The 13,336-nt window shown below is 43.3% G+C and overlaps 1 protein-coding gene across 2 annotated transcripts; it reads right to left on the reverse strand.

The window, feature by feature from the left end:
• Window positions 1–4,196: 4,196 nt before the first annotated feature.
• On the reverse strand, window positions 4,197–12,989 carry rab35 (RAB35, member RAS oncogene family). 2 transcript variants are annotated; one of them, XM_022754251.1, is made up of 6 exons: window positions 12,677–12,989; window positions 10,111–10,161; window positions 9,884–10,007; window positions 5,450–5,574; window positions 5,225–5,349; window positions 4,197–4,558 (listed from the first exon to the last, which is right to left on the reverse strand). In XM_022754251.1, the coding sequence occupies exons 1-6, from the start codon at window positions 12,726–12,728 to the stop codon at window positions 4,430–4,432; spliced, it is 606 nt and encodes a 201-aa protein (XP_022609972.1). In that variant the 5' UTR covers window positions 12,729–12,989; the 3' UTR covers window positions 4,197–4,429. The 2 variants fall into 2 exon arrangements, with proteins under 2 accessions (XP_022609972.1, XP_022609980.1); XM_022754259.1 differs by lacking the exon at window positions 5,225–5,349 and having other exon boundaries at window positions 4,452–4,558.
• Window positions 12,990–13,336: the final 347 nt, after the last annotated feature.

The following is a 13,336-nucleotide window of genomic DNA, read 5'->3' on the forward strand; positions in this document are numbered from 1 at the left end:
GACCCCGTCTGCTGCTGCGTCTTTCTGTGGCAAACATCCTGATGCTGCCGCTGTGGGTTGAGTGAGTGTGTGTGTGTCGCAGTGACAGACAGACATACCACTGAGAGAATGTGTGTGTGTGTCTGTGTGTGCGTGTGTGTGTGTGTGTGTGTGTGTGTGTGTGTGTGTGCTCTCTCTGTCGCTCGTCTCCACTCAGTCGGATGTTATTTTGGAATTTAGTGCTTTCGGTGGGCTCATTGTGCTCCGTGTGAGTGCTTCCATTCACCACTGACTAACGGCACTGTTTCAGTTACAGAATGCTTCAAACTATTCAAAATATTTATCATGCAATTTTCTTAGCATTTTGGGGGATTGTTTTGTACAAATAAATACTTAAATACAATCTGCTTGTCTCGCCTGACTTGGCCTGGAAATACAGATGCTTTTCTCCTGTTCTGTCCTCACAGTGTTGGAAATGAGCTGAAGATGCTTCACACTTTCTGCCGAAATGTGAGAACACCATCGTCCACAGAGAATACATCAATAGCAGGGAGAAGGGATACAACAAGGCTTTTAAAGTATCTACACAATGAGGGCAAGAAATAAACATTTTCTCACAACATGAACTAAATATTACATGTTAAACATCCTGTTACATTACGAGCTTCATCTAGCTCAAAGCGCTGTGTTGTCCCCCCCCCCCCCGGGAAGACTGGAGGTGGGTGGGGTGGAGGAGGGCCGCAGCAATCCGCACTGAAATGACGGCTGACAGCAGGAGAGGGGAGAACAGACTTTACAGTTTGACGCAGAGTCAACGTGATTTGTTGGTTGAGATCGTGCTGAAATCTGATTGGTTACTGAAAACACCTGAAGTCAGCTGATTACAGGAAGTGTAGGTGAGAGAGAGAGAGAACCGTGAATGAAAGAGGCATAAAGACAGTCTTCCTGATTGAACTTACGCTTAGATTCATTTTAAAGGGAATGTCAGTAGCAATAAATGTAGTGATCTCTCCAGCTAATAGAGTTAGTGCTGCGAATCCACACATCAACACCGTGTCTGCTGCACTGAGGGCGGAAAGAAGTGAAAGTCCGCATGAGTCAGATTCTTTCTTTTTTTTTTTTTATCCTAATGAGGAAACATTTCAGTCTTTACATCCGGCTGTAGTTCAGGAGGTAGAGCAGGTCGTCCACTAATCACAGGGTTGGCGGGTTAAGTCCAAGTGTCCTTGAGGAAGACACTGAACCCTGAACTGCTCAGGCCAGCACCTTGCATGGCAGCATGCTTTAACCATCTTGTCATCTTGAAAAGCAGCCTCGATAAAAGTGCTACATAAATGCAGATATTTACCATTTACACCTGAGTCTAAAGGCAGAAATGTTAATATGACAATGTTATCAATCACCAGGAGCCAGGCAACAGTTACTGGGAATGAGTTAACATCAGGAACACACACGTCATGTTTCCTTTAGCTGTTTTATTTGTGCCCACCTTTTCCACAGGCGACATTTGTCAATGCAGGAGAAACACAGGTGGAACTGATGATGTTACTGATGAATCTGCTCCAGCAATAACTGCAGCGCAGTCATTAATGTCTCCAATTACACCTGAGTTAAATAGGAGAGAATGTCTGGGGGGGAAAGGCCGGTTCAGATTATGACTCCATATTTTTTAATTTGGTCGAGCCAAGTGGGTTTAAGGTCTTTATTTAACATTGATGCATTGTGGATGTTTGGTGAAATATAAAGTATGTTTATGTCTTAAAGTTGGGTTTTGGTGTAAGAGCCAATATCAAACATATTCAAATGACGCTCGGTGATACTGATAATGTAAAATCCAAAGGTCCTGCTCTGTTTATATTCATCAACAAACCAAGTATGTGGAAGATATTTAGCTCAGGATGTTGGCATTTACTCCCCTGTTAGAGACTCGTGATAGTGAGGGATGAAAAACAGACAGTGTAACGTCGTTACTTTGTCTTGTTGCTGCTATGGAGGAAACTTCCTCTCTGAAAACAAGATGATTCATACTCTACATAAAACTAAATTAAACAGTTTATTTCCAGTTTATAAGAGGCTTCCCAAAAGACCAGTGCACACTTCCATAAAATTTTATTCACAGAAAAAAATAAAAAGACAGGTTCAAAATGAAGTTAAGACCAAGTCTCAAATCATTGACAAATGAGATCAGTCATTATGTGTCAAATATTTATTCTTTTAAAATGTTTATTACTGATTAAATTCATGTAGGGAAAAATGAATAGTACATCTCTTTTTCTCCAGTGTACAGCAAACCACAGCTGACGAGTGTGTTTCAACCATAGCACACGGGGCATGTTTCGCACATGCGCAGTTTGGTGTGCTAATTATGTGTGTATGTTCTATATTGAATATAAACACACAAATATATTTATATATACATACACATTGATGAATAGAAATCATAAAGTGTGAGATTTGATACCATCTCTAGGCCCTGGAGGTCACAGCGACCTCTCGACGTTTATCAGGATCCCAAACCGCCTGCCAGAGTCTGCCCAGAGGGTGAAGACGAAACATTTCCAACAGAATCTTAGCCAATACCTACGGCTCTCTCTCCATTTATTACTCTCCCAATTCAAAGTAAAGAAAAAAAGATGTCAGTAATAGACATTGTGTGATGCTTCGCCTCTGCGACAAACCCTAGCGGTGCACGTGGAGAGGGAGAGGAGCTCAGGCCCGAAAACACTGAGTTCCAGGTGCTGCAGTTCATCCACATTTGTTCTTACATTAACAGTCCCACTTTCTGCCACACTCTCATCATGGATGCCAAAAAACACTATCCGGTAACACTTCAGTTGAACAGGTAGTAGGGGGGTGTGACAAAGAAGAGCAGAAAAAAACATAACATCAGACTTTAACATCAGTTAACTGTTGAGAATATTCAGGAAACACAGTAAATCCTTGACAGTCTAAATGCATGTCAGGCATTACCTTTTAAATACCCCTTCAAACAAAGTGTTACATGTTCAGAAACCAAGGGCAATAAGTCTGCTATGGATGTGAGGTCACCGCGATGACTAAGAGAGGCCAGTTTCCAGAGTAAGAGCCTCCTCGTGCAGCGTGAGTGACTGAGTACAGGAGGCGAGTCCGTCGCTGTGAGAGGTGCTGATATGTGGGTGTCGGGTGGAAGAAGGCCGGTGCTGCAGAAATACAGAATAAGAGAGCGGGAGGGTGGGAGGGGGCTTAGCCCTTAGCGCTTCTTGGAGACTCAACAGGGTCCAATCAGAGCCTCATTCACCCTGCCTCTGGGCCAACCAGGGGTCACTATGGCAACAGTCCAATGAGAGGCGCCACTGAGCTCCTGATAATTTGTTTTCTATTATATTGGCAGTATCTTTAAAAAAAAAAAAAAAAAAATAGTGGAGGAAAAGGTTTAAAAGCATAGTAAGACTGCAGTGACCGGCGCTGTCAGACCTGAACGTCTGAGAGCTCCAGGAGTGGTTCAACTGCTCTGCTGCACTTGAACAAAAAGACAAAAAAGAACAAAATAAAATCAGTTATCGTTGGCTCAGCACTACTGGGGGTTGGGGGGGGGGAGCTTGGCAAAACATTAACAAAAAAAAAAACAAACAAACACGAGAAAGTCACCAGTTCTGTCCATCGGATTAGTTGCTAAAGGTCGTCTACCAATCATCTTCATCATCATCTTCACCATCATCATCATCATCCATGTGATTTTTTTTTTTTCCCCCATCAAGTCAAATAAAACAAAATCTAGCAGTTCATGATCTGTTGGCGTGAGCCGTGGTAACACAGGTGTCTGAAATGCTGAAACTTGTAGAGAGGTGTCGAGACCTCCGCCTTTACTCAGACGCCAATCCCAAAGACCACCTCCTGACCAACCAAAAACAGCCCCCCCCCCCCCCCCTGCCCATCTGCCCCCCCAAAAAATAAAACTAGAAAGAAACAAATAGATCCAAAGAAAAAAAATTGGTGGACCCTCCTTCTCCTCAGGCGCAGAGTCTGACTCGACTCTGAATGTCCCGTGTGCAGTGGAATGAGAAGGAGAGATGAGATACTGATGAAAGAATACGGGGATTATGTGGATATAAATCTGAGAATTATGGCAGTCAGTTGTCAGCTCGCAGATCCTTAAAGAAAGGAGGACCTCAGGTCAATAGTGCCCATCTGCTGAATTCCAAATAAAACTTGATCTGACGTCTGATAAAATCTGTACATTTTTTTTTTTTTTTTAAAGTCTTCTTGATTAGTTTGTCCAAAGGGGACATTTTTTTTCTCCATTTATTTATTCGTTTTTTTTATCTTTCACTGTATATTTATTAAATCTTTATCTGCTATTTAATTTAGACGCTCTGAGTCCCACTTGTGTGTGCGTGTGTGTGTGTTTGTGTGTGTTTGTGTGTGCGTGAAGAAAAGACGCCGCCGGCCTTGTGTGGATAGCTTGAGTTTGCTAGCAGCACTTTTTCTTTCGTTTACTGTTCCGGGTGAGTTTGACCACGTCGTTCTGTTGCTGCTGCTGCTGCTTGGCGAGCACCTCCTTTTTGGCTCTTAGCACTAGCTCTGTGATGCAGTTGAACATCTGCAGGAGAAGCACAAAACCAACAATGTGTGGTGAACACAGCAAATCAGTCAGTCAGATCAGCCACATCAAACATGGCTGTTTATGAAGTGCAGTGTGCAGATCAGTTTTTTTTTTTTACTCCGTAGGAAGAGACTGATTCGATGCTGAAAAACCAACTGTGGTTAAAATCTGTTGGTTGTAATCAGAGTTTGGATTTTTCTAATCAGGACCAAAACCAGGTATTTTCACAGCATCAGAGGAACAGTTCAACATTTTATTCTTGCTGATTCCATTCTCACATCTGTCCATTCAACATGAAGCTACACACAGCAGCCAGCTAGCTTAGCTTAGCATGAAGACTGGAAAAGGGGGGGGGAAACAGCTGTTGTTGGGATTTAGAGAATTGTGATTGTGAGAAATGGTCTTCTCGTGTTTTATTTATTCATTCATCAAGAAAATAATGAGCAGATTAATTGATAATAAAAAATAATTGTTAGTTGCAGCCTGTTTATTTCCCTGAGACAACTGACTGATCATCTGGTGCGACAGAGAATTCAGACACTGCCTGATTCAATCCGTCAGTTGAGCTGCTCTGCATACCAGGCATGTCCCAGAAACTACGCCACACAAACACGTCAGTCTGTAAACAGCCCGAGGCCAGAGACAACACAAACAATGAGTTACCTCTTCAACGTTGATGTTCTCTTTTGCACTCGTCTCAAACAGGTTGATTCCCATCTGCTCAGCGAACTTCTGTGCGTCAGTCGTCTCGACCACCTTGGAGTTGGGGTCGTCGTTCTTGTTTCCCACTGAAAATAAATAAAGGTGTGCAGGAGAGTGAAGAGTGGAGTCTGTTTTTAAGCAAAAAGAAGCCAAGATGATAAGAGCCTGAGAGAGACGAATGCTCACCTAATATTCGGCACACGTCGTCACAGTTCTGGTTGATTTCATGTAACCATCGTTTAACGTTGACAAAGGACTCGGCACTCGTGACGTCGTATACCACTATGACCCCATGTGTTCCCCTGTAGTATCTGAACATGCAGAGGGAGAGAGACACAGTCAACCTTTAACATCAAGCCCCAGACATTACAGTTTGAATGAAACATTTATCCACATATTGTGCCATCTAGAGAAAAACTGAACTTGGAATTACGACTGAATGGACACTAGTTAGGAGAATGTTATCTTGCACAAGCAAAATGCAACAGATAAATAGTTTAGGTAAAGAGATAACAGTAGTTTTTTTAAAAACAGTTGAAATAGCTTTAACTATGAAATAGAGCTATTTCAACTTTTAAATTATAGATAGTTAATTAAAGGTAACGGATAAAGGGTTGATGTATAGCTACAGGTAAACTAAAAGTTGAACGACAGCTACAGGTGATGCAAATGTAGTTGAAATGTCCAGGTTTTGCAACTGGTAGCAAGACAAATGTAAACTCAACCAAACTGACTTCATCATTGACGGTTCAATTGTATGAAGAAATTATTGTATCATCCACTATTATGTCCACTTTTATATCATCAGATGTTTAGTGGAATCGGCTTAAAAATGAATCCAGGGAATACACTTGGAACATGACATGTGGTCTGGATGAAGGGTTACTTGAGTTCATCTGTCAGGGCTGTAGAGGTTCATCTGACAAAGAGGTTGGGTACCACTGAGGTAACTACTGATGATGTCAGCAGGGGGAGACAAATCTCAATTATGAAGAGACACAACTTAATTGTCTTAAAAATGTAAAAGGAAAACTTTACTAATGACGCAGTTACTTCAAATGAGCAACGAGTTCTTAGATTGCTGAAGAGAGTCTGAACATCTGGCCCTTTACCAATGACAAGAACATCTAATTGTCCAGACTGACTCAATGAATTTTACTGAAGAGTAACTGCATAGTCAATTAAAACGATTACTTTTAATAATGCATCACTTTAGTACATAGGACAGTATGTGACTGAATAAAGGAGGACAGTCTACAGAAATGAGACCTCATCTGTCCCACAGAGGACTAAACCAGAGTGTGACAGCCCGACAGTTCAACTGTGAACCTGCAGGCTTCAAAAAGTTGCCAGGCCCCAGAAAGGGAGCATCCCCACAGTGAAGCTGCACTGCACCAAACAAACACAAAGACCCTTTTGAAAGGCTTACTATGTGTGTGTGTGTGTGTGTGTGTGTATGTGTGTGTGTGTGTCAGTGTTGTTGCCTGGCGTGACAGTGTGGGGATATGGTGTTGTCCCAAATGTCCAGCAGTAATGGGCCACCAGACAGCAGGGGTGGATGGTGGATGTGTGTGTGTGTGTGTGTGTGTGTGTGTGTGTGTGTGTGTGTGTGTGTGTGCGCTCAGTGCACATGAATAGAGAGCTATAAACACACACAGCAGGACTGTGTGGGCCCCAACTTGCAGTCACCTTTTCTGTAGTAAAATCTGCACAAACAGGGTAATAAAATGTAAATACACCAGACTTCTTATCCGAATTTCTCCACATTTTGGAGACAAAATAAATACATACAATTATTTTTTTCTTTTGTTTAAAGCCCAAAAAGAGTAAATGCTGTGAGGTGATTTGGTATCACAGTGATATTAGGGTGAGGAAGCATCCCAAATTTCAAAACGAGTTTTGCAAATGAAAAAGTCCTGTCAGAATAAAAGCATGAACTCACTAGTAGAAGGGAACTTCTTTAAACTTCAACACTAAAATAAAGACTTCAAAACTGTCATTTACATCATACTGTGACTCTTGATCTGGGCCTCAGGGTGACGGCAGCTGTGGGTCAGCCACAGGATCACAGCCACAGGGTCTCACATATGATGGTTATCACCCCGGGCAGCCCGGGTGGATTGAGCAGGTCTCTGCCCGTGATGCATCTCCACAGTGAAATTCATTAAGGACCTAATGAGGCACCACGCCACTCTACTTCAGCAAAGTGAACAATCAGCCTAAATAGGCCGCCTGCCTGGGGGAGGGATTCCTAAAGATCAACTGGCAGCCACGCTTCCAAACTAGGACGGTCATACTCCTCAGGGGCTGAAGCGTCAGCACTGCAGAGAATTTCGAGCTTTCTGGCTGCTTTCGGTGTTCGGATGGTCCTCGCTGCAGCGCTGCAAGTACGTCATAAAAACTTACAAACACACCCTTCTGGTCTTGTTCAGGACAAAACTCACGGGCTTGGACAGTGATGGTTTACTAGCTCTGAAGTGCAGCCTCTGTCTGCTCCGGTCAAAGTCAGACAGGGGTGAGTAGGGAAGATGACTGCTGTTTGAGCTGTAGGTCACATCAATGTTGTTTCTGCCCGCACTGCTCAGACGCTGCCTCCTCATACAGTGGGAGTCACAGCAGCACATTTATGCGTCGCTTTTATTTATTACAGACCGAGTGTCACCTCTGTACTGTAATGTCCAGCCTGTCCATGTAAACTACACGGTGATTGAAATGGAAAGTCCATATTCCAGCTGGGCACTTAAAGAAAGAGAAATCATCGGTTGTGACAGCTGGCGTTAGTGCAAGACGCATGAACACATGAGTAATTGGTCATCAGACACAGTGAGGGACACTCTGGTGGAGAGGAAAGCCAACAGCAACAGGAGCAAACTACGCCTCAACAATCTGGGTTTCCAAACTAAAAAACTAAACGGGACAAGCTAAACGATGAAGCAAACAGATCCGTGATGTTGTTTACTTTAAATGTTTTGGATGCCTTGTCTTCCTTAGCTAAATCTGTTATGTCAATCAATGTCAAAGCAGTTTAGTCACTGGGGTGTAGTTGTGTTTTAAAGCTGCTATAATCAATATTTTGAATGTGGCAATGGATTAAATGACGATGTGTAACGTGAACGTTGTTGCTTGTAGTGATAAACACACAGAGAACTATCACCCTACTCTGCAACTTCTCTCATCGTACGTTTTCAGCAACTTTCCACTTATTGTTTTGGTTTTACAGACACAGCTTCACAGTTTTAATTCATCTCACATGCAGCCAACTTGTTAGTATGATTACTATTTTAACTATTATCATTAGTGAGGGAGGAGTCATGACAACATGGAAAAGAGGTCAATTATAAACAGGGTAATGACAGAGACGCTCCCCTATAAAAACAATTTGTAATATCTAAAGTCCACATTCACTTTGCATTAACTCCCTTTTCTTGGCCAGACATCTAAAACCAGTCACCTGGAGGCTAACTACTGCTGCGTCTTCCAATGACCCATTAAAGCCTTACATGAATGTGATGTAATCCACTTTTATTCATTAGCGTTGTGCTGTGAGCTGCAGGAGTCTAGGCGAGCGGTGCAGTGTGTTTTGAAAGCTCGGCCGACGGGACGGGGAGAATGTTCCCATTCAAGTTGAAATGAGCGGCTGCGTGTTTGATTTGCATTGTGACTCAGCTGTGTCCAAACTGAACAGATAATAAATCAAACCTATCACAGGACGTGGCGGTGAAATTTAGCTCTCACGTCTGGTGTTGAACACATGTTCGACATCTGTGATTCGAGGGTGGGAATCCTTGCTCTTGTGTTGCAACATGAAAAAATAATAATGTGGGTTACATGAGAAAAGCCACCAAGTCTGAGTGCTGCACTTAAAGGATAACACTGGTGTTTAACTTTTTATTATCATCGTCATCACTAACAATTCACCTGTAGAGACCAAAACAAACAATGAATTTATCCTATGAACGAGGATCTACTGTATATCCTGATACAGATTATACCTCTGTTCCACAAAACCCCACCCTCATCCAAAACCATTGAAAACAAAATCTGCCCAGTGTAATGCTATTGCTCCTTTATGCACTTTTGATGATTTTTTGGCAGCAACAGAGATCTACATAAGCTACATCAGGCTACGGCTACACAGGCAGACAACACTTTTTGATTTCAGTCTATTCAGGTGAATCACTGACAATAAAAAGATTTAAAAAAAAAAAAAAAGAGGACCAGAGTTACCTCTTTAAAGAAGGACGCTCTGCCCTAGATCAGTGTGAAGCCAGAGCCACATGGATACGATACACACTGGACAAAAGTGTGACACACACTACAAGCATAAGAGGGTAAAGCTGCCCAGCCCTCGCCGTCATGTAGCACTACAGTATGAGACCAGGAACCTCCCTCTCACATCTGTAATTAGGATCTGTGGGGAATTCCACCCTACTTCACAGAACGGCACTGACTTATTCTAGCTGTCTACAAACTGCTTCCTCAAATAATACCTACTCTGAGGACCGCAAAAAACCTGTCTTGGTTTCAGATTCAATTGTTGAAATGAAAACGAAGCGCTTCACATGAAATGCCCACGAGAATGTGTGTGTTATATGTGTGTGTGTGTATGAATCTACTTACGTGGAGGTGATGGTGCGAAAGCGCTCCTGCCCTGCTGTATCCCAGATCTGTAGCTTCACCTTCTCCCCGTTGATCTCCACCGTCCGGATCTTAAAGTCCACCCCAATCGTGGTGATATAGCTACCTGCAAACACACACACACAAAAACAAGGTCAAGTTAATGACCTACAACATTACAGTAGAAAGTGTTGAAATTATGATAGAGTTGCTGAAATAGAACCACACACCTGAAAATGTGTTGTCTGCAAATCGCAGGAGGAGACTGCTCTTCCCCACTCCTGAGGAGGAAACACAAGCACAGGATGAGGTTTAGAGTACAACAGGTTTCCAAAAAAGCAAAGCATGTGTTTTTTTTGTAATATTTGACTTCTAGCTTTCAAAGAAAATACGAGCATTGTGTGAAGACAAGCGTTGAGTTTTTGAAAGGTTTTGTGCACCACAAACGAGCAACTTTCCTTATGGTGCTAGTTTCTCATCATATCCTAGTTACCAAAGCTGACACTTTGTGATGACTGCAAACCAAAAACAAGACGTCAACCTACACATTTGCGGTAATCCTTGTGTACCTACAGATTTAATACTTTAAGGCATTAAGCAACACTGTACTTGTTGCAGTGTTCAGTATGAAGGATTTGAGGTGAACAAGGCTGCACCCTTTATGTCCACTTCAAGCATCTTGATGATGCGTGTACTGACATAAACTTAATCAATGCAATAGCAGAAGAAACAACAGCAACTGGAAAGGCTTGTGTCAAAGCCACAGAGGCAAGACAACAAAAGGAAGAAAGGGTTCCTAAAATTATCGTGCATAATAAATAGGTTTGAGGAAGAAATAAAAGTTACACAACAGATGAAAGGAGAGGCGAACGCAGAGGGAGAAGGAGAATAGGATGATAGGGAAGATAGATGAGCAGGATCAGTGCTGTGTCTTTCACAGATTGTCAGGTAACAACTGGAAGTTAGGAAGTGACTGTGCCGCTCGGCCTGGGGTGGGACTCAACCTGCAGCCGTGTTAGTTATCCTACCTATTGTGTTATTGTCATCTCATGTTTGATTGGTCCCAACATAAAAAGCTCTCAGGTTCCTGTGGTCTCCACGCTACAGAGTTTTGTTCAAACAAACAATAACCAAAGCTTCAAAGCAGGAGAGAGATCATCTTTTTGTACTAGTGAAGCTTTAATATGCCATGCCTTCCTGCTTGTCTTGCCAAAAACTCTCCAGAAGATAAAACACTCAATTTGTCAGTGACAAAACATTTCCATTTTCAACCTTTGAAGCCTTGAATTTGTGTATCGTCTAAGATACTCCATAGGTCTTGTAGAGCAGTGGCGGTGAACATCTTATGTGTACAATGAAATGCTTGACAGAATTTTATGTTACATAACTGAGCTAGTGTCAAACCACTCTCTATAAACAGATATGTCATGCGCATATCCTACTGTGACAGGCCAGAGGCCAAACAAGTCAAGCTAAGTGATAAAACTCAGCCTCAGTGCGCCGTCGAGATCCAGTACGATGAATGTCTTGACTCTCAGCAGCAGATCAGTCCACATGCAGCTGAGGAGGGGCAGAAGGTCAGAGCATCTTTCCTAAATAATCCCGGTGCAGCACTACAGACAGATGTATTTCCACACTGCAGCTGAGGGGACACTGGCCTCTGTGTGTGAGGGGCAGTGAAGGGCTTGCTGTGCTGCCTTGCCCTCTACTGTGAGCAGCCAGCTGATGGGGTAGTGCCAGGATCGGGGCTGTCAATGAATGCAAAGATCATTGCCCACAAAGAGGTTCTGCAGGATGAGGCTCCACTCCTACTGAGGGTGGAGCCGCATTTAAAAAGGCATGTTTTCACGTTAACCGGGAGATACAAGAAGAGCAACTCTTATCAGGTCTGAACAGATTAAACATTATGCATTTACCTAGGGCAGTAACATTGTTCGCCATGGTTTTTAACATTATAAAGAAGCTAAACACAGCTAAGGTAACCACAGAGCCTGTAGCGTGTGAACCTCAGCAGCCTGGCAGACAGATGCACTTAACTGGGTTACACTATAGCTGACACTGACCACTTTGTTAGTCTCACTTCACTATACTTTGACTGGCTGGATGCAAAGATACAAACCAGAGCCTGCAGTGCAGCATTCCTCCACTATAAAGCAGCTAGCACTATCATGCTAGCCAGCCAAATAACAAAACGCATCTCACTAACTTAACCTAACTTACTTTACTTAACAAAGCGCAGCAAAATCAAGAAATGCGACATTAAGTGTATGTAGAAATGCCCCAGCTTCTTAAAATAATAGCTTCTCAGTGCAGCAAACGTTATTAAACAGTTAGCTAGATAATCAAAGTGTAATGTTAGCCTAACTTCCAGCTACCTAGCACGGCTAACAGGGGATACAAACAAGAGGCCAAATTAAAGGAGTATGAGAACCCCCGAGCAGTTATCTGGGTTACAACGTGTGTTTTGTTGTGGAGCTACAGCAAATGTCTCAGCCGATATGAGCACAGGACTAGAAAATGTTTGAGAGGGTTAGGGTTAGATCTGGAGGCGATATCCGGCCTGATCGGCTGACATGCCCAGCCCGGACACACAACCTCCGCCCTGTCACAGCCACATAAATATGGCGGATGTGTACATTTCACAAAAAGAATCGATGCATAAAATAAAATAAATAACAAGTAGTAAACGCGCCAGACAAGTTCACGTCGGACCTACAGCTGCATTTCGGCTTCCCTCCCTGTAAAAAAAACAAGACAGGGCCCACTTCCCGTCCCGCATCCCCGGCGTCGGCTTACCGCTGTCACCGATGATGAGCAGCTTGAAGAGGTAATCGTAGTCCCTGGCCATGCCGGTAGCTGGTGGCTCACCCCCGCCTTGTGCCGCTTCTTCTACTCGGTTTGCTGTCCGACCCCCTGGGCCCGTAAAAAGAATCACCTGCCCCCAGATCCCCCGATATGAAAGAAAACGACCACTACAGATGCTAGAAACTCTTAGCCCCCGAGCCGGCGGCGTTTTTCTCGGGGTTTCGCGGCGTCAGCAATCCTCTCCCTCCGCTGCAAACAGCCGGAAACTCCGCTTCCTCCTCTGCTGGTGCTGCACCCAACTCTGACCCGGCCTCACTGCGCAAGCTCCTGCTACAGCCTAGCCGTCCCATCCCATTGATGAACACTAGACTCAAGCCGCTTGGAGGGCAGTGGACCCGAAGCGTCCCATTGATTCTTTGAAACTTCTACAAGCAGGGTTCATTAGGCTCAAAATGACAGACTCCTTCACATTTCTTTAAAAAATAATCTATAACAACATAAATTAAACCGTATACACACTGATAACTACCAGCCCTGGAATATGCTAAATCTACTCCATCCCTCTATTAACACTAATCAGATTACGGATACATCGAGGGTTAATATGTTCAAGAAACATGAAATAAATTTGAAGATTTTCTTTCAGATGTT

Source organism: Seriola dumerili, unplaced genomic scaffold, assembly GCF_002260705.1.
Source record: "Seriola dumerili isolate Sdu_G_001 unplaced genomic scaffold, Sdu_1.0 BDQW01000017.1, whole genome shotgun sequence".
NCBI classification, from domain to species: domain Eukaryota; kingdom Metazoa; phylum Chordata; class Actinopteri; order Carangiformes; family Carangidae; genus Seriola; species Seriola dumerili.